At 43.1% G+C, this 20,365-nt stretch overlaps 4 protein-coding genes across 7 annotated transcripts; 2 read left to right on the top strand and 2 right to left on the bottom strand.

Moving 5' to 3' along the window:
- The first annotated feature begins 2,597 nt into the window (after nucleotides 1-2,597).
- On the top strand, nucleotides 2,598-6,257 carry LOC123061029 (cyclic dof factor 2). Its single transcript, XM_044483928.1, has 2 exons — nucleotides 2,598-2,961; nucleotides 4,563-6,257. Exons 1-2 carry the CDS (start codon nucleotides 2,794-2,796, stop codon nucleotides 6,012-6,014), a joined length of 1,620 nt encoding a protein of 539 aa, XP_044339863.1. The 5' UTR covers nucleotides 2,598-2,793; the 3' UTR covers nucleotides 6,015-6,257.
- A 235-nt stretch (nucleotides 6,258-6,492) lies between these two features.
- Nucleotides 6,493-11,165, bottom strand: LOC123061030 (mediator of RNA polymerase II transcription subunit 27). Of its 2 annotated transcripts, XM_044483929.1 has the most exons (7): nucleotides 10,824-11,161; nucleotides 9,267-9,428; nucleotides 7,938-8,391; nucleotides 7,368-7,427; nucleotides 7,207-7,275; nucleotides 7,019-7,062; nucleotides 6,493-6,923 (listed from the first exon to the last, which is right to left on the bottom strand). In XM_044483929.1, the coding sequence occupies exons 1-7, from the start codon at nucleotides 11,126-11,128 to the stop codon at nucleotides 6,782-6,784; spliced, it is 1,236 nt and encodes a 411-aa protein (XP_044339864.1). In that variant the 5' UTR covers nucleotides 11,129-11,161; the 3' UTR covers nucleotides 6,493-6,781. The 2 variants fall into 2 exon arrangements, with proteins under 2 accessions (XP_044339864.1, XP_044339865.1); XM_044483930.1 differs by lacking the exons at nucleotides 6,493-6,923; nucleotides 7,019-7,062 and having other exon boundaries at nucleotides 7,234-7,275; nucleotides 7,368-7,447; nucleotides 10,824-11,165.
- Nucleotides 11,166-11,290: 125 nt separating this feature from the next.
- LOC123061028 (pentatricopeptide repeat-containing protein At5g57250, mitochondrial) lies at nucleotides 11,291-20,365 on the top strand. 3 transcript variants are annotated; one of them, XM_044483926.1, is made up of 6 exons: nucleotides 11,291-14,751; nucleotides 14,839-15,088; nucleotides 16,292-16,388; nucleotides 17,938-18,238; nucleotides 19,567-19,688; nucleotides 19,888-20,365. In XM_044483926.1, exon 1 carries the CDS (start codon nucleotides 11,409-11,411, stop codon nucleotides 14,673-14,675), a length of 3,267 nt encoding a protein of 1,088 aa, XP_044339861.1. In that variant the 5' UTR covers nucleotides 11,291-11,408; the 3' UTR covers nucleotides 14,676-14,751; nucleotides 14,839-15,088; nucleotides 16,292-16,388; nucleotides 17,938-18,238; nucleotides 19,567-19,688; nucleotides 19,888-20,365. The 3 variants fall into 3 exon arrangements, with proteins under 3 accessions (XP_044339861.1, XP_044339860.1, XP_044339862.1); XM_044483925.1 differs by having other exon boundaries at nucleotides 17,938-19,476; XM_044483927.1 differs by lacking the exon at nucleotides 19,567-19,688.
- On the bottom strand, nucleotides 16,412-18,249 carry LOC123061031 (peroxidase 15). The gene is made up of 3 exons (XM_044483931.1): nucleotides 18,014-18,249; nucleotides 17,268-17,459; nucleotides 16,412-17,172 (listed from the first exon to the last, which is right to left on the bottom strand). The coding sequence occupies exons 1-3, from the start codon at nucleotides 18,236-18,238 to the stop codon at nucleotides 16,588-16,590; spliced, it is 1,002 nt and encodes a 333-aa protein (XP_044339866.1). The 5' UTR covers nucleotides 18,239-18,249; the 3' UTR covers nucleotides 16,412-16,587.

Genomic DNA, 20,365 nt, shown 5'->3' with positions numbered 1-20,365 from the left:
TGGGCAACTTATGGATCTGGATGCTTAAGTGGAACGTGGGAGATGCCTGTTTACATCTCATGTGTTAGAATTTTCCAGCCCGGTCTCACATTCCTTCTTTTGCTCGATTAGTGCAGGAAAAGCAAAGCAGATGCCTGACCAGCGAACAACAAGTGCTGAAAGATTAACCACCCTGGAAACGGCCCTAACCTGATTTTCAAAAATAACTATTGCACTCATTTAAAATACACCCCACTCTTTGAAAAAACAGATTACGCTCACTTCACTTAACTCAAACAAATAATCACAATTATTTTCAAAGGAAAAAAATTTCATTCGTTTGGAACAACATATTTCGCTCGTTAAAAAAACAGACTCCACTCGTTCACTCGATTCAAACAAATGTTTTCAATTATTTATTTAGAATGATGTACTTCATTCATTTATTTCACTCCTTTAAGAAAAATAGATGCCACTCTGATATTCAATTCGGGGTCAGGCCCATCTGCACCCGGTGAATAGTAAAAATAAAATAAAAAAATTCAAAAAAGCTGATTTTTTTATCTAAGATGCTTGAGTGCGCCAATTAATGCAAAATTTCATGGCTAAATTATATTCCAGGAGCTCATGGCAAAAAAGACAAAGTGAGCTTCGAACAGTGTTGTTTTCAAATATTTCTCATAGATACGAAATTTGTCTCTTTTGCGACAGCTACTAAAACGTCTGAACTACACGAAATTTAGCACGGACTTCACGAATACAAGCATCTGGCATCACAAGAAATATTCATTTTCTTTTACTATTTTTAATTATTTTACTATTCACCCGCATTGCAGATGCACCCAAGAGCCAAAACGCCGCTCCCATTCCACTCATTTCACCTGATTCAAACAAATGTTTTCAATCATTTAAAAACAATTACACTCGTTTAAAACAACATACTCCATACTTCACTCATTTCAAAATACAGATTCCACTCATTTCACTCAATTCAAATGAATAATTTCAATGATTTTTGAAAAGAATGATTTCATTCGTTTAGAACAACATATTTCACTTGTTTATTCCACACTCCTTTACAAAATTAGATTCCACTTGTTTGACTCAATTCAAACTAATAATTTCAATTATTTTCAACAAAAATGATTTCACTCTTTTCACAAAATAGATTGCACTCGTTTCAGTCAATTGAAAATGAATAATTTCAATCATATTCAAAATACAGTGATTTCACTCATCTAAAACAAGATAATGCACTATTTTATTTCACTCGTTTCAAAAGGAAGATTGAAAATATTCGCTATGTACCGGTACCCGTGCACTCATTTAAAAAAATCCGCTCTTCTAAAAAAATAATTTTACTAAAATAAACTTCAACTACTCAAGAAAACATGTTTCGCTCATTTCAAAAAAATAAGGTCGCTGCAATCAAAATCAGATTTCACTTGTAAGTGTTGTTCTAAGCAGTTACACTGAAATAGGTTGAGCGAAATAAGTGAATTTAAACATGTTTGAAATGTATCCTAAATTAGTCTTGTTCTAAGCTACCCAAAAATGTGTGTCAGGTTGTTCAAAAGATCACCGTCATATGGTTTTTGGAAGAAAAAAAGTGGCTTAAGGAATCGAACTGACCAATAGAAGGATGGTTTCCATTGATCATCGGTAATATTGGCTAACACTTGCAGTACATTGTATTGAGAGACGATAAATGTTTATGTCAGAATATTTAGTCAAGCTTGTTTAATGAGAAGTTACTCTAGTCTCTAGCCAGTCCAACTAACCCAAGGGGTTTCCGCTGGGTGATGTCAAACATAAAAGGCCCTGAACTGTTTCCATAAAAACTTCCTGGGTGACTTAATGAGCTGCAGCTGAGGGGGTCCTGGTCTTGCAGGCCCGACTTAATTGACGTATGCTCAAATGCACTGCTCGTTTGAATGCCTGACCCTGCCTTGTGGGCCATCTCTTGGCGAGGGCGTAGGTAATATGAATGCAGAATGCTTTGTAGTATACAACACATCAATCTCAGTATACATGCTACTCGTATTTGGACTGCACGAATCACATGGGAATGAGCGGGCCTGATACTGACCGCGCGTAGCACCATGTCCACTCGTGATTATTCGTCATTTATTAGCCTATAGACTCATATTGTCTTGGTATGTGTGATATTACAGTAACTAACTAAGTTATCACCATCACCTCTCTCATCATTAAATATGTGCACCACATAAGCAAAATTATCTTGAAAAGTGTGATGTTACTAGTGATGTTACTACTAGCCTGAGACTATATTATCCTTTTTCATTAAATGGTACAATACCTTCTAATCTCCATATTTAATCTCATCAAAATCGTTTAACTTTTATGGGATAATATACCGAAGCAAAGTTCCTATGTTATTGCCGTAAATGTATCCATTCGCAAAACATCCCATGATTTTTTTAGGTAAAAAAAGGACCCATGAATTACTGGTGTACTGGGAATACTACTTACTAGCATCATTTCACTGGGATGCTTGTGCAATTATTATACTGGTAGAGGACACGCGTGCATTAAACCCATTTCTTAATAAAAGAAGTCCCCAGTGTGAAATTCACCCTAGTACCTTTTATTTTTGCCCCTTCGGCTTGATACTTCAATCCCATATTCCCCATGTAGAGTAGCAGCTATATCCATTAGCCCCCCTTCCCCTCATCTCTCCCTCCACCAGCTCGGTGTTTGCTCTCTCGCAACTTCGCTCAACTTGCAGTGGCAATAGCAGAGGCAGCGGCAGCCCGCGATCGATCCTTGCCGGGTCCGCGGGTGGGATCGACGATGTCGGATCAGATGGATTCTGGCATAAAGCTCTTCGGGCGGGTGATCCCGTTGGTTCCTGACGCTGCGCCCGGGCCGCCGGAAGCGGAGGCGACGGCCGGCTCCGAGCACCCACCGCCGCCGCCGCCGCAGGAGTCAGAGGCCGAGGCAGAGGCTGATAATAATAAGGTTAGCTCAAGGAGGGCTTTTGTTTGATCGACAATTTCAATATGCATGTTCCTCGGTTTCCGTGCGAAATCAAGGAGGCGCACCTTCATCCCATCATGTTTAGAGTCTGCATATTGCAAAATACTTACTTGTAATAAAAATAAAAATTACTACAAAATGTTTAGAATCCGGCGATCGAATTGGAGAACGAGGGTGGGTGGATTCGAGGTTTAGAATTTTATAGAGTGGACTCGAGGTTTAGATAAACGGCGAGGATGTCATGCTGATCAGGTGACCCGCAGGATGATAAAATAGACCGGGTTTCGTCTGGATCTCAGAATGGATAGGTCCAAAAGTACAGGAGGGGTAATCTCTTTGGCCAGGCACAGTTGGACGTCGGTTTCTCCTATTTGGGCTCTATCTTTGTTTCCAAAAAAGCTGCAGCGAAAGGTCTCCTAGCTGTGGGGTCCGGAGGTACAACAATAATTGTACTACCATGCTGTGAGCGAGATGCTGATTAATGGGGATTAATAATCGTCTATTCATTTTTATATTATACTGTATGGGGCTCCTCGGAGTTACTAATCTCTGAGTCAACGGTAATAGCCTTCCGATCAAGATACTACTGTCATAGTTTTGTACTTGAACAAATCTTGATGACCCAATCGAACATTTGTTTTGAAGTAGCTTAGAAATAGTAATTTCTCGGTCGCCTGGGAACCAGCAAACCATTTTTGTATATCATTTGCCTTTCCTCTTCTTCTCATTTTTGTTACACCTTATTTCGTTAGACAAAATGAAGTTGAACACGGAATTATTACCATAACTGGAGTAAATTGAAAAGTTAGTTATCACTTCCATTTGGTGCATGAACAGAAGAAGACATACCACATGTTGCCTACATATAGATGGCTGGGTGAGGACACAACAGAGTTGGTAGGGTGTTGTCATGCTGCTTCCTCAGAAGTGGTTATTAGGAGTGCAGAGTAAGCCATCCATGCAGAATTCAGCTTGTTTTGAGCATGCGGTGGTCCTTCAAGGGGCTTCTCATCTTCATTTGTTCACGAGTGGTCACCTGGGGGGGCTTCTGTTTTGAACACCTGACCCAGAATACCTTTATCTTGTTAAAGCAGGGCACGCAAAATCGTATGTCATATCATATGTCACCATATGTCGTACAGTACATCTTTTATTTGCTCTTTTTTGGCCCAACTTACAAGTGTCTATTGCCGCTGCGCTAAGCTGATCGAATTTCGATTTTGTGTTCAAGCAGCCGAACTTGAACCCCGTGATGAATTTCTGCGGTTTTCTTAACGCTGTCTTACCGTGGTTAAAACGCATGCTATGCTAGTTTTGGTTAGTATTTGAGGACGCAATGCTTCCAAGTTTTCTATGTGTGGAGTGGTAACATAACCAATATGGCAATATCTCGGATCTTTTGTTAGCCAATATTGTCCCCTATGAAGACTATAGTTGATTTGATTTATGATCATGTTTTTGACCTATTGGTGCATCTGCAGAAACATAATGTTCTCACCTCTGCAAGATGTTAAATATAGTAACTTCTGTTTTGTTTGAGTTGAAGTACTCTTTTAACAGTACCTCGTGTTGCAATTTTATAGGAACAACACAAAGAAACAAAAGACAAAGGCGATAGTGAAATGAAGGTGGACGCTCCAGAAGAGAAAGAAGATGGTGGAATGAAAGGTGATGAACTAAGGGAGAGAAAAGATGACGAAATGGAGGTTGATGCACCACAAGCCAAGCAAAATGCAGAAACAGCCAGTTCATCTACCTTGGACCATAAGAAAGACGACCAGGCCCAGATAAGCAATGCTGAAGAGAAGGTGGCATCAGACCCGAAGGAGGAGAATGAGAAGAAATCAAATGACGAATCAGGCCAGGATAAGGTGCTCAAGAAGCCAGATAAAATTATACCTTGCCCTCGGTGCAACAGCATGGATACAAAGTTCTGCTATTACAACAACTACAATGTTAATCAACCAAGGCACTTCTGTAAGAATTGCCAAAGGTATTGGACTGCAGGGGGGAGTATGAGGAATGTACCTGTCGGTGCTGGGAGGCGCAAAAGCAAGAATTCAGCGCTGCACTACCGTCAGTTGTTGATGGCCCCTGATTGTCTGCTGGGGTCTAGAGTAGACATCTCTGACACAGTGAACCCAGAAGTCCTTGCATCTCTACCTTCCATCCCGACACAATCAGCCAGTAGAAATGAAACAGTTCTCAAGTTTGGGCCTGAGGTGCCACTTTGTGAATCGATGGTATCGGTGCTGAACATTGAAGAGCAGAATGTGACCAATGCTGGATCTGTACCAAGAGATGAAACCAGGGAAGGTAACTCGTGCGCATCGACTACCACATCAAACAATGGGTTACCTGCAAACGCAGTCCCGCCTGGTCAGAACGGAGCGCCTGTTTACTGTAATGGGGTTGGTCCGGTGCCTCAGTATTACCTTGGACCTCCTTTCATGTACCCATGGAGCATGGGGTGGAACAACCTTCCTGTAATGGTGCCGGGTGGAAGTATGCCCGAGTCTGCTTCTCCATCAGAAAGCTGCAGCACTAGTTCGGCGCCATGGATGAACTCTCCCATGATGCCAGGCTCAAGGCTTCCTGCACCCCCGTTTCCATATCCTATTGTTCCACCTGCACTCTGGGGTTGCTTACCAAGCTGGCCAGCCGCGGCATGGAACACACCATGGGTCGGGACCAACGGGTGCATATCGCCGTCTGGGTCAAGCAACAGCAGCTGTTCAGGCAATGGGTCTCCTACTCTGGGGAAGCATTCCAGGGACCCCAATCCACAGAAAGATGACAAGGAGGAGAAATCACTATGGGTTCCCAAGACGCTCCGCATCGATGACCCCGATGAGGCAGCGAAGAGTTCCATATGGGCAACTCTTGGCATCAAACCTGGAGACCCTGGCGTCTTCAAGCCTTTCCAGTTCAAGGGTGAGAGCAAGGGCCAGCCAGCAGATGCACGCCCTGCCCGTGCTTTACAGGCGAACCCCGCAGCGTTTTCTCGGTCGCAGTCGTTCCAGGAGAGCTCTTGAACTGATGGCTGTTGCCTATCTAATACATTTTGGCAACACAGCTTGTCCTGTAGTAAAATTTGTACATAATAGTATAACTTTGCGATATGGGGAAACACCCAAGGAGAGCTTTTTGAATAGCCACTAACCTGCAGTGGAGCTTGCAAAGAGCTTTCATGAGAACTTACTTGAGAGGTGTGTACTGTAAATATTTGACAAACTGGTTATCTATAACAATGTAATTAGGTTAAGTCAGGAGTACAATCACCTGGTTTGCCACTCCTATTATTTCGGTGCAGGTTGTAACAATTTAACATTGCTACTGATGAAGACTATATATAGAAATATGAATAAACAGTTTGAGATGTCAAGCACAGTTACTCCTTTTTTCCAGATAATTATTCCAGTGTTTCACGGTACATGTAATCCGCCAATTTGAAGTTTCTTGTATACATATGCATAATATTTTATAATTATTTCTCAGGCAGCGACAAACAAATCAACAATGTATGCCCGCATAGTTTCACAGAGCAGTTAAAGCTCAGTACATAACAATTATCAAAATTTGCAACATCTGTTTACCACAATTTCTGCTCATGAGATACACAGGTTTTACACAGGTAAGGTGAAAATGTAAACAGAGTAACTCCTCGATCACCAAGCCTTTAGTTCTTAAAAATTCACTTCAACATTTTCATCGTCCTACAGATTAGGCTGGTATAGCACAGATACAGTCGGGTGATGGTGTTAGAAACATCCTAGCTAGAAGTCCAGAGTGCGTAGAAGCGTCAGGCATCATAGGAAGAACATCCAATGTGATAGGCTTCCTGATGATCTGAACCAATGCTCGAGATCTGGTGGTAGGGGCGATGAACTGGGGGTAGAAGCAAAGCCAAAGACTTGTCCATGAGCAGAAGCCGTCGGCATTTACTGCATGACAAATAATGCAGTGTTACTTGTCTGTACAGGAGAAATGGTTGATGATGATATGATGCAAATCAAGTTGCATATCTAAGGAGGATTACCTGCAAAGTTTTGTAAATAGAGTCTGATAATCAGCAATCCAACGCTGCAAAAGGTTTGCATCTGTTAGTACTTAAACACAAGCAAGGTAGAATTGTTGCAATGGATTTCTAGCGATAAGTTTTGGTAATAACTGGATTACTGCCGTGCAGTATATTTATCTCAATGACTAAAATTTGCTGCAACTCACCAATAAAATAGAAAGTGCTTTACTGGGTTCCACACTGATGAAGTACTGCAATGCCTTGTCAGCATGCTCCTACATAATCACAACAGTACACCCATGCTTCAATTCGAATGCCTCTTATGGGAACAAATAATCAGCTCAAAGATCATAAAAGAAGCATTTACCGTCACATGCTTAAAGACGTGATGCACCGACAAGCCTCTCGCATGAAGGTAGCTTCCTCCCTAACAGAGGATAACTGCATCTGTCAGAAATAATATCTTGCCCACTCATTATCAACAAGAATGCTCACTTTGCCTATTAAGTGTATCAATGGGAACATGCTAAGACACAGAAAGTGATCTTGCTACATAAGCAACTACTTATATGGTATTGGGTACTCGTTCCAGTTCACAAAGAAGCGGTGTTTTGGACATACCTTCGGTCAAAAATTTATAACTTTGACTGCCAAACCATTTAACATATATCGGAAACTTGAAAAATAATATGTACATATTTGTCTCGGAAAGTATTTCCAAAATATTACATCTTTCTTGGGTTTTATGCCTGTACTATAGTAAAAGTTTGTGGTTAAAGTTATATCTTAAGACTCTGTCCAAGTCCAATACATAAGTTATTTCTGGACTGGAGACGGTAGCGAACACACACTTTTTGCACCAGTGCTTGTCTGCTTATGCAAAGTTCAAAATTGTGATGAATCATGAATGAAGTCAGCTTTTGGAAGACATTCTTACCTCAGTTGGAGAGAAGAATGCCACAGCATCAGGATCAACAGATCCTGCAGGATGCAATGACACTACAACTCTAAATATTGAAGGAACCAGCAACTCAATTACTGCAACCTGATCTATCGGAGTCGTCACAGAACCAGGTCTCGATTTTCCCATATTTTGCAGGTTCAACTCCTTAGATGGATCCACAAAGTCATCATCCATCAGAGATGCTAATGCTGAAGCTCTTTTTGACCAATCTAAACGACGATACGTGGATATTTTCATGTTGGGTACTTCATTTTCTAGATTCTTAAGTATCTCGGACAAAGTTTTTTCTTCCAGCTCTCCATTGCCCGCAGGCATCCTTGGCCTTTTAGCAATACCAGATTCACCATCATGGAGATGGTTAAGAACTTCGTCTTCTAGATGAGGAAAGAATCTTCTTTTCTGGTCAGTGAAGGCCTTGAGAGCTAACCTGAAAACAACATTGAAACAAGATGAATCCCAAACCAAAAGCTTCCTCCCAAGTTTTTAGGTATATAGCACTTAGAAATTGTATGCATGAAAAAAGTAAGAAATAACATCGGGAGAGCAATTTCTCCATTTAGGCATAAATCAGTGCGCGCATAACCACATATAGAGGGAGGGAGGGAGTGAGAGATCCAGAAATTATCATCGTATTTTAGAGAGTAACACTATACAAAAAACATTGAATATACATTCAATTGATTGTATGGTTGGCCATGTTCACCAAGGCGTTAGGCGCTAGTCGGTCTGTAAAACAGTGCCTAGCACCTAATTGCTGAATAGGCAAGCAGGCTAGGGGCCCACCTGGGTGGGATAAACTGGCTAGGTGACAGGGCGTCGCCTAGCATCAAGGTGGGCTTGTCAGTTACTCCCCCTGTAAAGAAATATAAGAGCATTTAGATCACTAAAGTAGTGATCTAAACACTCTTACATTTCTTTATCTTTTAGCGCACTGATGGTTGGTGAAAGTGTCGCATGCCACTCTCCTAGATAAGATCTATGGTATCACCTCCGGTGGTACATGATTGCTGATCCAGCTCACCTCTTGGTGGATGTGGAAACAACACAAAAGTGCGTAGAGACCAGGTGTCCATCATCTATTAAACACTATCAAAGTATAAGTACAGTTCGGGTGACATCGTAACCTCATTCTTGGTTCCACAGACATTGTGTTCCCAGTGGGTTTCTTAAGGCTTGTACATATACTTCTTTTAATCTGAACACATTGAGACAGACGTTTTTCTACATTTTCCCGGAAAAAAATGCTGCACATCAATAGCAAATCAAGAGTAAGGCAAACATCATGGAAGTAATGAATTTCACCTAGTTCTGTCAACAGCTGATGCACCAGCTTGGCCTGCCAATTGACGCTTCCAAGCATAGGCCACAACAGCACCATCTGGGCACACAAGTGGCATGTGCAAGCCCCATGAATTTCCTCGAGCTTTAAGGGCCCCATTTAGAACCCCGGACTCTTCCAATTGCCTTGCTAACAGAAAAAAATAAATAAAATGAATTAATCACCATAAAATAAATGTTAAAAAAGGAACACATGATACTTCGGATATAGTTGAACCTTTAAATGACTATTCCCCAACTGTTAATGAAAAAAAATGTGGGATTACTCTTGAAAAGTTCAAAAGAATCAAAGAAATTTTGGTATGGATGCACATAACCTATGATGTCTTTATGAATATAAATGTTTACTTCAGTTCAGTAGGAGAATAGTGTGACTAACTCATAACTTTCAAGTATGCTGCTGAACTTTATTCACATTGGTTCCAGATACCTTTATAGCTTTCATCACCCATAAGTCAAATCACACGGCTTATTAGCCTTATCTAGTAACTTCAGTGTTTTCTCAAAACTTAACTCATATATGTAAAACTATAATTAATTAACAAGTAACTTCACAGCTTCATAAAGATTGACAACTCGCACATCTTTGATGTGAAGGTGGATAAGTAGATTATATTGCTACAGCTGTTCATGCGCCGTACAGGCAGTACCGCAAAGCAGACCATCAAACTGTTCACAATTTCCTATCCAATACAAATATTACAGGGCTCGCTGAACAAGATAAATGTTGCTCTGATGAAATATGTTTGTAGGGAGAATTTCTAGCGTAAAATTATGGCCGTGGGTCATACTGAAGCAATAGCTGCTAAATGCTAGTTCTAGCCACAGCAGTTAAACAAAACAGCCAGGTATAAAACATGTGTTATACAGAATTAGAATTATCCCAATTTAATAGATCACGCTATGTCTCCAGAAAAGGCCACAAACACCTAAAACATCTAGATCAAAGTCGAGTGATTAAGCAAAACATAGACCTGACTACCTGAGGGGCTTAGCAAGGAACATTACTGAGATTCTGTCAAAATCAGAGCGCAATCTCATTTTAAACCTCTCAATACATTTGTTCGAAGCTATCAAATTTTCTCATGGATATTTTACACGAAATATGTTCCTTGTTGATGACAAACTAGGCCAAGCAGAACAAAAGAAGATCAGAATCTAGCTGACAGTAACTCTGTCTAACCAAATTACCTCAAGAGTTACAATTTTCTTGCAAAGTCAGCTACGCAACTCAAATTAGCTTAGCCAGAATCACGGGCACCAATTTCCCCAACATAATCTAAACATGTACTACTAATATCCACTATCTCAACAATGTCCTGACTTAGATTTAGGGCATAGGCATACGGTCTCCCCTAGGCATACCGGCAGAACATGGGATAGTGGCTGTTGTCCACACGCTTCAGGAACCATCCCAGCGGAAACTTGTTTCCCAAACCAAACGATACAACCACCCAAGGGAGCTCACAAGAAGCTCCCAGATCAAGATGGAAGAAAGTGGGCGCGGGCGGAGTCGAGTACCTGCCGAGGGCGCGGAGGTCGTCGAAGTGGCGGTGCATGGAGACCTCCTCCTTAGCTACGACTTCCTCGTTCCTCTCGATGTGCTGCTGGGCGCTGTCCGGCGGCGCGCTGGCGGCAACGAAGAGCGCCTCGAGGAGGCGGTCCGCGCCGAGCCGGATGTCCGCGATGATCCTGCCCGCGCGGCCCAGCCGCTCCATCGCCTGCGCCACCTGCTTCGGCGGCGCGTCGCCGCCCGCTGGCTCGTGCGCGCGCGCCGCCGCCGCCGGTGCGGCCACCGCCACCGTCGCCTGCGACTGCTGCATCATAATTCCTCCTCTGCTCGAGTAGATGCGGGAGTTGTCTCATGGTGGACTGGCTAAACTTTGTGGCCATTTACTTAGAGTCGGCCCATTGTTGGAAAATGAGGCCCAAAGAGATCTGGTAAACCAAGCTCATGGGCCTATACCATGTCTCAAATACAAGTGAGCTCGGATACAGCCCAGCCCTAACGACACCGCCAAATGCCGCTTCACTGCGGCGCTTGAACGTTCCTCTCCTCCCCCCCACTCGCACTCACACCGCGGCGGCAGCCAACCGCCGACCGCCATGGGCTTCCCCGGCGGCGAACCCCCACCGCTACCGTTGCCGACGCTCGTTAAGCTCGGACGCGCGATCACCGAGCAGCATGTGGACCGAATTCTCGCCGCGCTCCTCCGCCGCCGCAGGCATCGTCTCGTCGGCGCCCTCGCCTCTCAGGCGCTCGCCAACTCCCTGCGCCCCACCGCCCGCACCCACCTCCTTGCCGCCTCCGCGCTGCTCGACTCCGACCTCCCCCATGACGCCGCTCGGCGTCTCGCTCTCGCCGGGCCGCCCCCCTCATCCCGTCGCCTCTGGGACGCGCTGCTCCGCCGGGCCTGCGCCCAGCGTGGCAACCCTCGCCTTGCGCTGGAGCTGCTCTCCGCTGGTGTAGAGGATCACGGAGCTGTCCTTTCCCCGTCCACCTATGGTGTGATTATATCGGAGTTGTGTGCGCGTGGGGACATGGCCGGGGCGCTCAAGGTGTTCGATATAATGACAGCGAGGGGGTGTCAGGTGGACGACCGTGTTTGTAGTGTGATCATTTCTGGCTTCTCCAAGGCCAGCAAGGTCGAGGCCGGCTTGGAGTTCTACGATAGAGTGAGGAAGGAGGTCAGAGGGTTTGAGCCAGGCCTGGTGACACTGACTGCGGTTGTGAATTTGCTTGGGAGGCAGGGGAGAATTGGTGACGTGGCTGAGCTGATAAGGGAGATGGAACAGAAGGATATGGTGGGTGATGCGATGTTCTATAGCAGCTTGGTTCATGGATACATGAGCAGTGGCCTGTTGATGGAAGGGTTCCGGGAGCATCGGCTGATGTTAGACAAGGGTGTTGCAGCTGATGTGGTTAATTACACTATTGTTATTGATGGGATGTGTAGAGAAGGTAGCGTGGAGAAAGTGAAGGGGTTCATAGATGAGATGGAGCGACGGGGTGCTAAGCCGAATTTGATCACTTATACATCACTTGTTGGTGGTTTCTGCAAGAGGAATAGGCTAGCGGATGCCTTTTCCATAGTGAGGAAACTTGAACAGACAGGTGTAGTGGTGGATGAGTATGTATATTCAATTTTAATCGATAGTTTGTGCAAAAGGGGGGATTTGGATAAGGCTATCTCTTTGCTTGGAGAGATGGAGGGCAAGGGGGTAAAAGCTGGGACAGTGACATACAATGCAGTAATAAATGGTTTGTGTAAGGCTGGTGAAACTACCAAGGCCGTGGAAATGTCTGAAGGTGTTACTGCTGATAATTTCACATATAGCACGCTGTTACACGGTTACATTAAGCAAGAGGATACGACCGGTGTTGTGGCGATAAAGGCTAGGCTTGAGAGTAGTGGGATTGCACTTGACGTTGTCACATGCAATGTACTTATCAAAGCATTATTTGTGATCAACAAGGTGGATGATGCCTGCAGCTTGTTTCATAGAATGCGTGATATGGGCTTAAGCCCTAATACCGTCACCTATCATACACTCATAAACATGATGTGTAAACTTGGGGATTTTGACAGGGCAGTTGAGTTGTTTGATGAGTACAGGAAAGATACATCATTCTCCAGTACTGTTGTTCACAATGGCCTGATCGGAGCACTATGTAATGGAGGAAAGGTCACCATTGCTGATCAAGTGTTCTATGATCTCATTCATAAAAAACTAAGGCCTGATTCCTGTACTTACAGGAAGTTGATTCATGCAAATTTCAAAGAAGGTGGCGAACAAGGTGTGCTAAATTTCATTCATAAGATGGAAGAACTAGAAATGGACTTGTTTTCATCTGTTTGCAATTATGCTTCTGATTTCTTAAGCAGCAGGGATTGTTGCCAGGCAGCATTATATGTTTACAAGATACTCAGAACACAAGCCTTTGCTGTATCAAGCAAAACATTCTACAGGCTACTCAAGAGCTTACTCCGCAATGGAAATGAACAGGTCATAGAACCATTGTTAAGTGACTTCATTAAGATTCATGGCCTGCATGAACCTAGAATGATTAATATGCTGTCTTGTCACCTCAGCAAGAAGGGTGTTGGTGAAGCTATTCGGTTTTCAAGTAACATGAACAGCGGCAGCATTCCTATCAGTGTTCTAAGAGGAGCTGTCTTTGCACTAAAGAAAGAAGGTGAAATTATGGATGCATATAATTTTCTCAAGGAAGCTGAACAAAGTGGGTTTTCTGTGGATCTTGCCATGTACTCTATAGTAGTGGAGGGCCTTTGCAAAGGTGGTTATCTTGAGAAGGCATTAGACTTGTGTGAAAGCATGAAAATAGAAGGGATTCATCCAACCATTATCATCCACAACTCTGTTCTCAGTGGTTTGTGCCAGCACGGATGCTTTACTGAAGCATTCAGGCTCTTTGATTACTTAGAAAGAAGCAACATTCCTCCAACAATGATAACTTACACTATACTTATATGTGCTTTGTGCAGAGAAGGTTTCTTAGATGATGCATATGAATTGTTTCAGAAAATGTCCAGCAAAGGTATCAGACCCACTACCCGTGTTTACAACATGCTGATAACTGGTTACTGTAACTATGGTTTAGCTGAAAAAGCGCTTGAGCTTATGTCTCATTTTGAGAAGCTTTGTCTACATCCGGATGCTTTTACACTTGGTGCAGTTATTAGTGGGCATTGTATGAAAGGTGACACTGAAGCTGCATTAGGCTTCTTTAATGAATACCATTGTAAGGAGATGGTCCCAGATTTTGTTGGATTTATGAGCCTGGTCAAAGGGCTCTATGCAAAAGGAAGGATGGAAGAGTCCAGGGGCATCTTGAGGGAGATGTTTCAGTCCAAACAAGTTGTTGAGCTAATAAACAACGTAGGATATGAGGTTGAAACAGAATCTCTTGTTGCTCTTCTGTCTTCTGCATGTGAGGAAGGGAAGATCGATGAGGTTGTGACTATCCTAAGTGAGGTGAGACTCATGTCTGTATCCTCTTCAGATTCTAATATTTCTAATACACTTGGTCAGTTCAAGAAGCTGAAGAGAACTGATGATGCTTGTGATCCTAGAACAGATTCAGAACAAGTTCTAAGTTCAGCCGATTTTGATGTTTCTAGCAATTGCCTCCACGGAAGTTCCCGAGGCACATTGCAACCCATGACAGAGAGAACTGATAGTTTATGCACAACAACTGATAATACTGATATTGACAATGGCAATTTGCTAGGGAAGTCTTTCTATGACGACTTTGACACATATTATCCTGCTATTGCTTCCCTTTGCTCAAAAGGGGAGCTGGTTAAGGCCAATAAGGCAATTGAAGCAATGATTCAGAATTCTGGTTAAGTTTGGTGACCGGTGCAATCTGTTAGGGAAGTTCTTCTGGCCCATTGTATCATCTTCTGTAAGCAAAGCTACTCTCGTAAGTACACCATGTTCTTGCAGATATAACCGAGGCTTCATAATGCATCCTTGAGAATTTTGTTAATATGCATTCTGTGTTTTGTAGGTGAAGCAAATATTTGTTGACATCATTGACCATCCTGGCAGTTGGCAACAGAAGATCTTGTACACTGGGAGGGCATGAGAAAGGAGGAAACCAGTGGCAGTTCTTTGCGCAAGAAATGCACTTAAACGACTAATCAGATCAACTGAGGGTAGTAAACTACTAGTAGAGCTACCAGGGCTTGGTGATAAAATAACACCACGCGAGAGAAAATGGTGCAAATAGAAAGCTTGTAAGAGCAATGGACCTGCGGGTAATTAGTTTAACTATATGCTCTTTGTTCCCTCATTGTCTTGTTATTTTCACTTTCTAGCCCTATTCGGATATATTTCCTTCGAAATCTTTGACAATGTAATGATGCACTTGTCTCCTGCTTCACATACAGATTCTGTAAATACATGTTAAAGCGGCTAGTCTGCCTTTCCATTTGCCCCTCTACAAATTTCTGGAAATGGCACCTTGTACATATCAACTGAACACAATCACCCTTGCTCTATACTTAGATTTATGCGGCCGTTTATTAGATGGTTTTTACTCTTTCAAAAAACTTCTAATTCAATTGGGTGAGGTTAGCCACAACTATCTGGGAACTTACTGGTTTCAGATAAACATGATTAAAAAATGATTTTCAAGAAACCTACGTGTCATTTTGGGTGTTGTAAAGAAATATCGTGAACCCTGACACAAGAAGCTCAAAAAACTAATTCCCTGAAGCAACCAGTTTATGAAATGCCTTAGTTTGCTCCCAGCTTCTCTGGATGTTGAGCTGGTGGTTCTCAGCTAATTAGTGACTTCAAGCACAGAGCCTACAAATAAATTCCTCTCTGCTGGAACCAAGTATCCTGTGCGGTAATGATTACACCTCTCGTCCATGAGTTCTAACAGTACTAGTGTAGTATGAAAGCATGAACTGAGGGTTTGCAATGCAAGTTGCCCTATACCTATCTGTTTGATGAAATATCAACATCACAGATCCTTGAATTTATTTTTGCAATCATGATTTGCATCTCTGATTACTATGGTGAAACTTGGCACGACTAGTTTACTGTGTGATAATTCCTTGCTTGCTCTTCCGATGAGCAAGGCAGGTGACTGGACTCCTCTTTTTTGGGCACTTCTCCTCACTTGCTCTTGTTCCAATTTGATTGGCATCCTGCTTTCTCCAGCTGTCATCAAAAGATAACACAGCTGCACAACTTGTGCTGAAAAGAATCACATGTACCTGATTTTCTTCATTTAGAAATTAGGAGGTTTACTTGTTTTATGAACCTAGTATGGCACAGCAATACGATGTGGTGTATCCTAGTGGTCATCAGCGCAAACTTGGTCAAGTCATATTTAGTTTTAGTGGTTCCATAACCGTCCGAGATATTTCTTGGAGGCATAACAAGATTGAATCAATAATTTATATGTATCTTGAAAGACTAATTCTTTTTGATCCATTTTATTTTGACAGATGATAAATCTTGAAGTCAGCACAGCTGGAGTACCACGAGAGCTGTTGAACAATAGGTGGATGTGTACCATGAGTGAAATTTGGAAGTCAGAACTTGGTAAGTTATGTCAAATAACCAGCTTAGCAAACAAGTGAACTCATCTTATATATTGAATTATTATTACACACATTTCATAATGCAATTACATGACACAAATGATCAAGCGATTTCGAAAATTACAACCACACTTGCTTATTCAAACAAAATATGGCACCAACTTCACACACAATTCAGCACTTACAGGAGCTTCAGCAACTCAGTGATAGTTGTTGAGCCTCCTGCAGTCTTTCCTGATCTCCCCCTGTGACCCGGTCAGTGGCATGATGTTGCCCATGTTCACCATTGACTGTGCAAAGTGCTGGAAGAAGAGATGCACATCATTCGCGTACGCCTTCACAAGTGCTGCTGTTTCCGCGCTCTTGGTAAGCAGGACCTCGTCAGAGCTGAGGAGACCCCTACCGGCAAGGATGTTCTTGAAGTAGAAGTTGTCAAACTTGGTCGAGCTGACGACGTCGAGTGGGAAGAGATTGTTGTCGCCACCGGAGCGGGGGCACCCCTGCCTTAGTTGCGCAGCGTAGGACATATCCAGTGTGCTGTCGGCCAGGCCGTTGTCCGACTGGTTGTACAGCCTCTGCCGGAAGCTGGTGCAGCGGGACAAGCCGATGGTGTGGCCACCTGAGAGGGCGACGACATCGACGATGTTGAGACCGAGGCGATTGAACTTGGTGATGATGGTGGGTAGGGTGTTGTTGGGGGCAGGGATGTCATTGTTTGATCCCTGGATGCTTGCACCCAGAGAGTCCCTGCGGCCGAGTGGCACGTCCCAGTAAGGGCCACCAACCTGCAGGTTGATTTGGGTCCCAAAGAATCACTAATACTGGCTGCATTGTTTAACTCGTGCTATCTGGGAAAGAATTAGTTTTGGTGTGCACATACAAGGACAGTAGAGTCACGGGCGGCGAGGGCGAGGATATCGGCGCAGGAGACAGTACCGGGGCAGGCTGTCTCAAGGGCGACCTTGATCTGGTCGACGACCTCGAACCCCCGGAGGGAGTTCAGATTGGGGTTGGACCCCTTCTCGCTGACTATGCTGCTGCTGTTGTCCAGTAGCACGGATGCGTCGCACCCCTATGCACAGAAGGAAAAAAAAGTCAGAAAAAGTTGCTGGTACTACACAGATTCGGCACATGCAATGAAATAGTAGTTTCATTGGATCAGGTACATGCATTTTGTGAAGGATGAGCATTGCATGGAGAGTGCCAATTATTGTGCACTTGAATTAAGCAATCGCCATCTTTTCAGGGAAAAGCAATCATGGTACGGACTCGATCATGTCATCAAGACAATAAGTAGTGGTCGTATGGCATTGTAGGCAGGCTATCTTATCATTGGTAAAACTAAAAGTTTAGCCTAGGAACTACAGATTCTTCCATGTTCCTGAGGACAAGGTTCCCCATATGAAGGACAAATATAGCAAAAATAACACTTTAGGCATTTAGTTGAGCATTGGAACTGCTGTAAGATTAGAAATAAAATGCATAGCTTATCCTATTACTATTAGTCACAGACTCACAATGAAATAGTAATTTTCTGTACTACATTGCAGGAACCATGTTCAGCAAGTATCATTGTAGCGGTGTAGAAAAATGTAAAGGATACTACAGGAAAGATGAAACGGAGACCTTGACAAAGCAGTCATGGAAATGCAGCCTGACCAAGGATGCTGCCATCCTGGTCTCCTGGGCAACAGCCTGCGCCACGATGGATTGCACAATCTCCTTTGCCTTCGGGCAAGAGTGATCGTAAAACTGTGGGAACAAGCCGTACCATGGGTTGGCACGTACGACACCAGCAAGGAGGGGACAGACAAGGCATAGCACCAGCAGGCAACTCATGGAAGTCGCCATGTAAGTGTCCTTAGCTGCACTTTGTTACAAGTAATAGAAGAGACTTGTTATTTGTTTGTTTCTACTTCTCTTCTTGTGGGTTATGAGGTGCAGAATGGGGTGGTTTATATAGTAGGAGGATGAGGCGCATGTAGGGAAGAGAAAGAAGGGTGGTTTCTGGGAAAGAACTGTGAGATGCTGCAGGGCAGCTGGGTTGTTAGACGATGCGTATAAAATAAGTGAGCTACCAGGCATTGTCAACTGCTTCGACAATAACTCTTCTATCAAGTACTCCCTCCGTTCCGAAATATAAGTCCTTTTAGAGATTTCAATACAAACTACATACGGATGTATATAGACCTCACCTACTTTAGAGTGTAGATTCACTCATTTTACTCTGTATGTAGTCTATATTGGAATCTCGACTTATATTTAGGAATGGAGGGAGTAACTCCAAAGGTTTAAATCATCTGATTTTCTTCCAAAGGTGATATGCCCTATGTCATGTTTCGGTCTTCATTTCTAGTGTTGTAGTTACTCAAACTTTAAGCTTTGGTGATTTGGTAGACAAGTGTAGATGGAGATTCTTAGAAAAGTTTAAACTCAGTAAATATTTTATCGACGAGTCAAATACAAATGCACACTGTAACACTGATGAAACATCAATATTGCCATCACCACTTGAAGAACAACCATTCCTATGAAAGTTCTGCAAAGTTGCGAGTACAGAATGTCTTCAACAAACATATCCATACACAATAGCTTTGTGAACTAATCACATAAATTTGTGATCATGTAATTTCACCCTTCGTGACCATGCCTTGGAGGTAAAGCTGTTGCCTTGTGACCATGAGGTCACGGGTTCGAATCTTGAAAACAGCCTCTTGCAGAAATGTAGGGAAATGCTGCGTACAAAAGACCCGAAGTGATCGGACCCTTCCCCGGACCCTGCGTAAACGGGAGCTATGTGCACCAGGCTGCCTTTTTTTTAGTTTCACCCTTCGTGAGTTGGAATGTTACAGTGATTGAATCGGAATGTTACAGTGACTGGTTTGAATTACCTTACCAAGGCATGTACAATCTTACAATAGATCAGTAATCGGTCTGATGTCTCACTTTAACCTTCTGTATCACGGTAGGCCCACCCCTAACAAACCGTAAGTCTCTAGGAACCTCTCCATACACATGGCAATACATCATATATCATATGTGAAACCAAGCTGCCAAAGTACACAAAATGGCGTAACCAAAAGCGAGAGGTTTGCTTCCTAATTAATACCGGTACTTTTGTTATACATAAGTATCGTTACAGGTAAGAAGGTATTGATTAACGCTAACACTGTATGCAGGGATGTTTTTTTATATTGGTCATCATGGGAACAGGGATTCGTATCCCACGCCTTTGTGGATAAAAGTATGCCGCTACAGCAGCGTGGTGCCTTAAAAGAAATACAGGTTTTCTAGATGAAGGGTAATGTCTAAGATCATTAGGACATTATTGTTGTGTCTTATCGTAGAATCATGCTGAATTAGGTGACTTTTCTCACCTTACTGAAACTTTTCGATGGCTCATCTAATGGCCAAGGCGAGAGAACGTGTGTGACATGTTGCCTTCTGTACAGCCTGGGGCTTATTTCCCTAGCTAACACACGTGCATGGATGCCGATCAGGTCAAAGGGGATGTGCGATATTGCACCAACTTTGGAGGCACAGGATGCGTGATGAATCTGCGTTAGGTACTTGCATGGCCTACATTGATTGATGCCGGGAGCAGGTTCCTGGAAGTACTTTCAACTGTTCCTAAGTTTTGTCACTGGGCCCAGCAGCCTTGTTTCTCTGCACAGCACATAGCAGTGGCCGTTTCTTGAAGAAAACAACAGCGTGGTTGTTACTGCCAGAGAGTCAGAGTTTCAGGGACTTTGCATATGACTTGCAGGTATGCTTATGCTACGTGTGTGTGTGGGAACCGTTTTCTGGTTTAGAAAGAAAAGTACACAAATGTGGAGACCAATTTGTGACCTAGCACTGTCATATATTCTTTCTTCTTTTTTTTTTCTTTTCTTTTTTGCAAATTAATATCCTAGCTAAACTAACACAGACAGAATGAGCATAAAGAAAATTCATATGAGCTAGGAGTTTTTAAGTTCA

This window comes from Triticum aestivum, chromosome 3A (genome assembly GCF_018294505.1).
Source record: "Triticum aestivum cultivar Chinese Spring chromosome 3A, IWGSC CS RefSeq v2.1, whole genome shotgun sequence".
Taxonomy (NCBI): domain Eukaryota; kingdom Viridiplantae; phylum Streptophyta; class Magnoliopsida; order Poales; family Poaceae; genus Triticum; species Triticum aestivum.
Note: the sequence above shows the minus strand (reverse complement) of the source record. Positions and strands in the feature narration are given on the sequence as shown.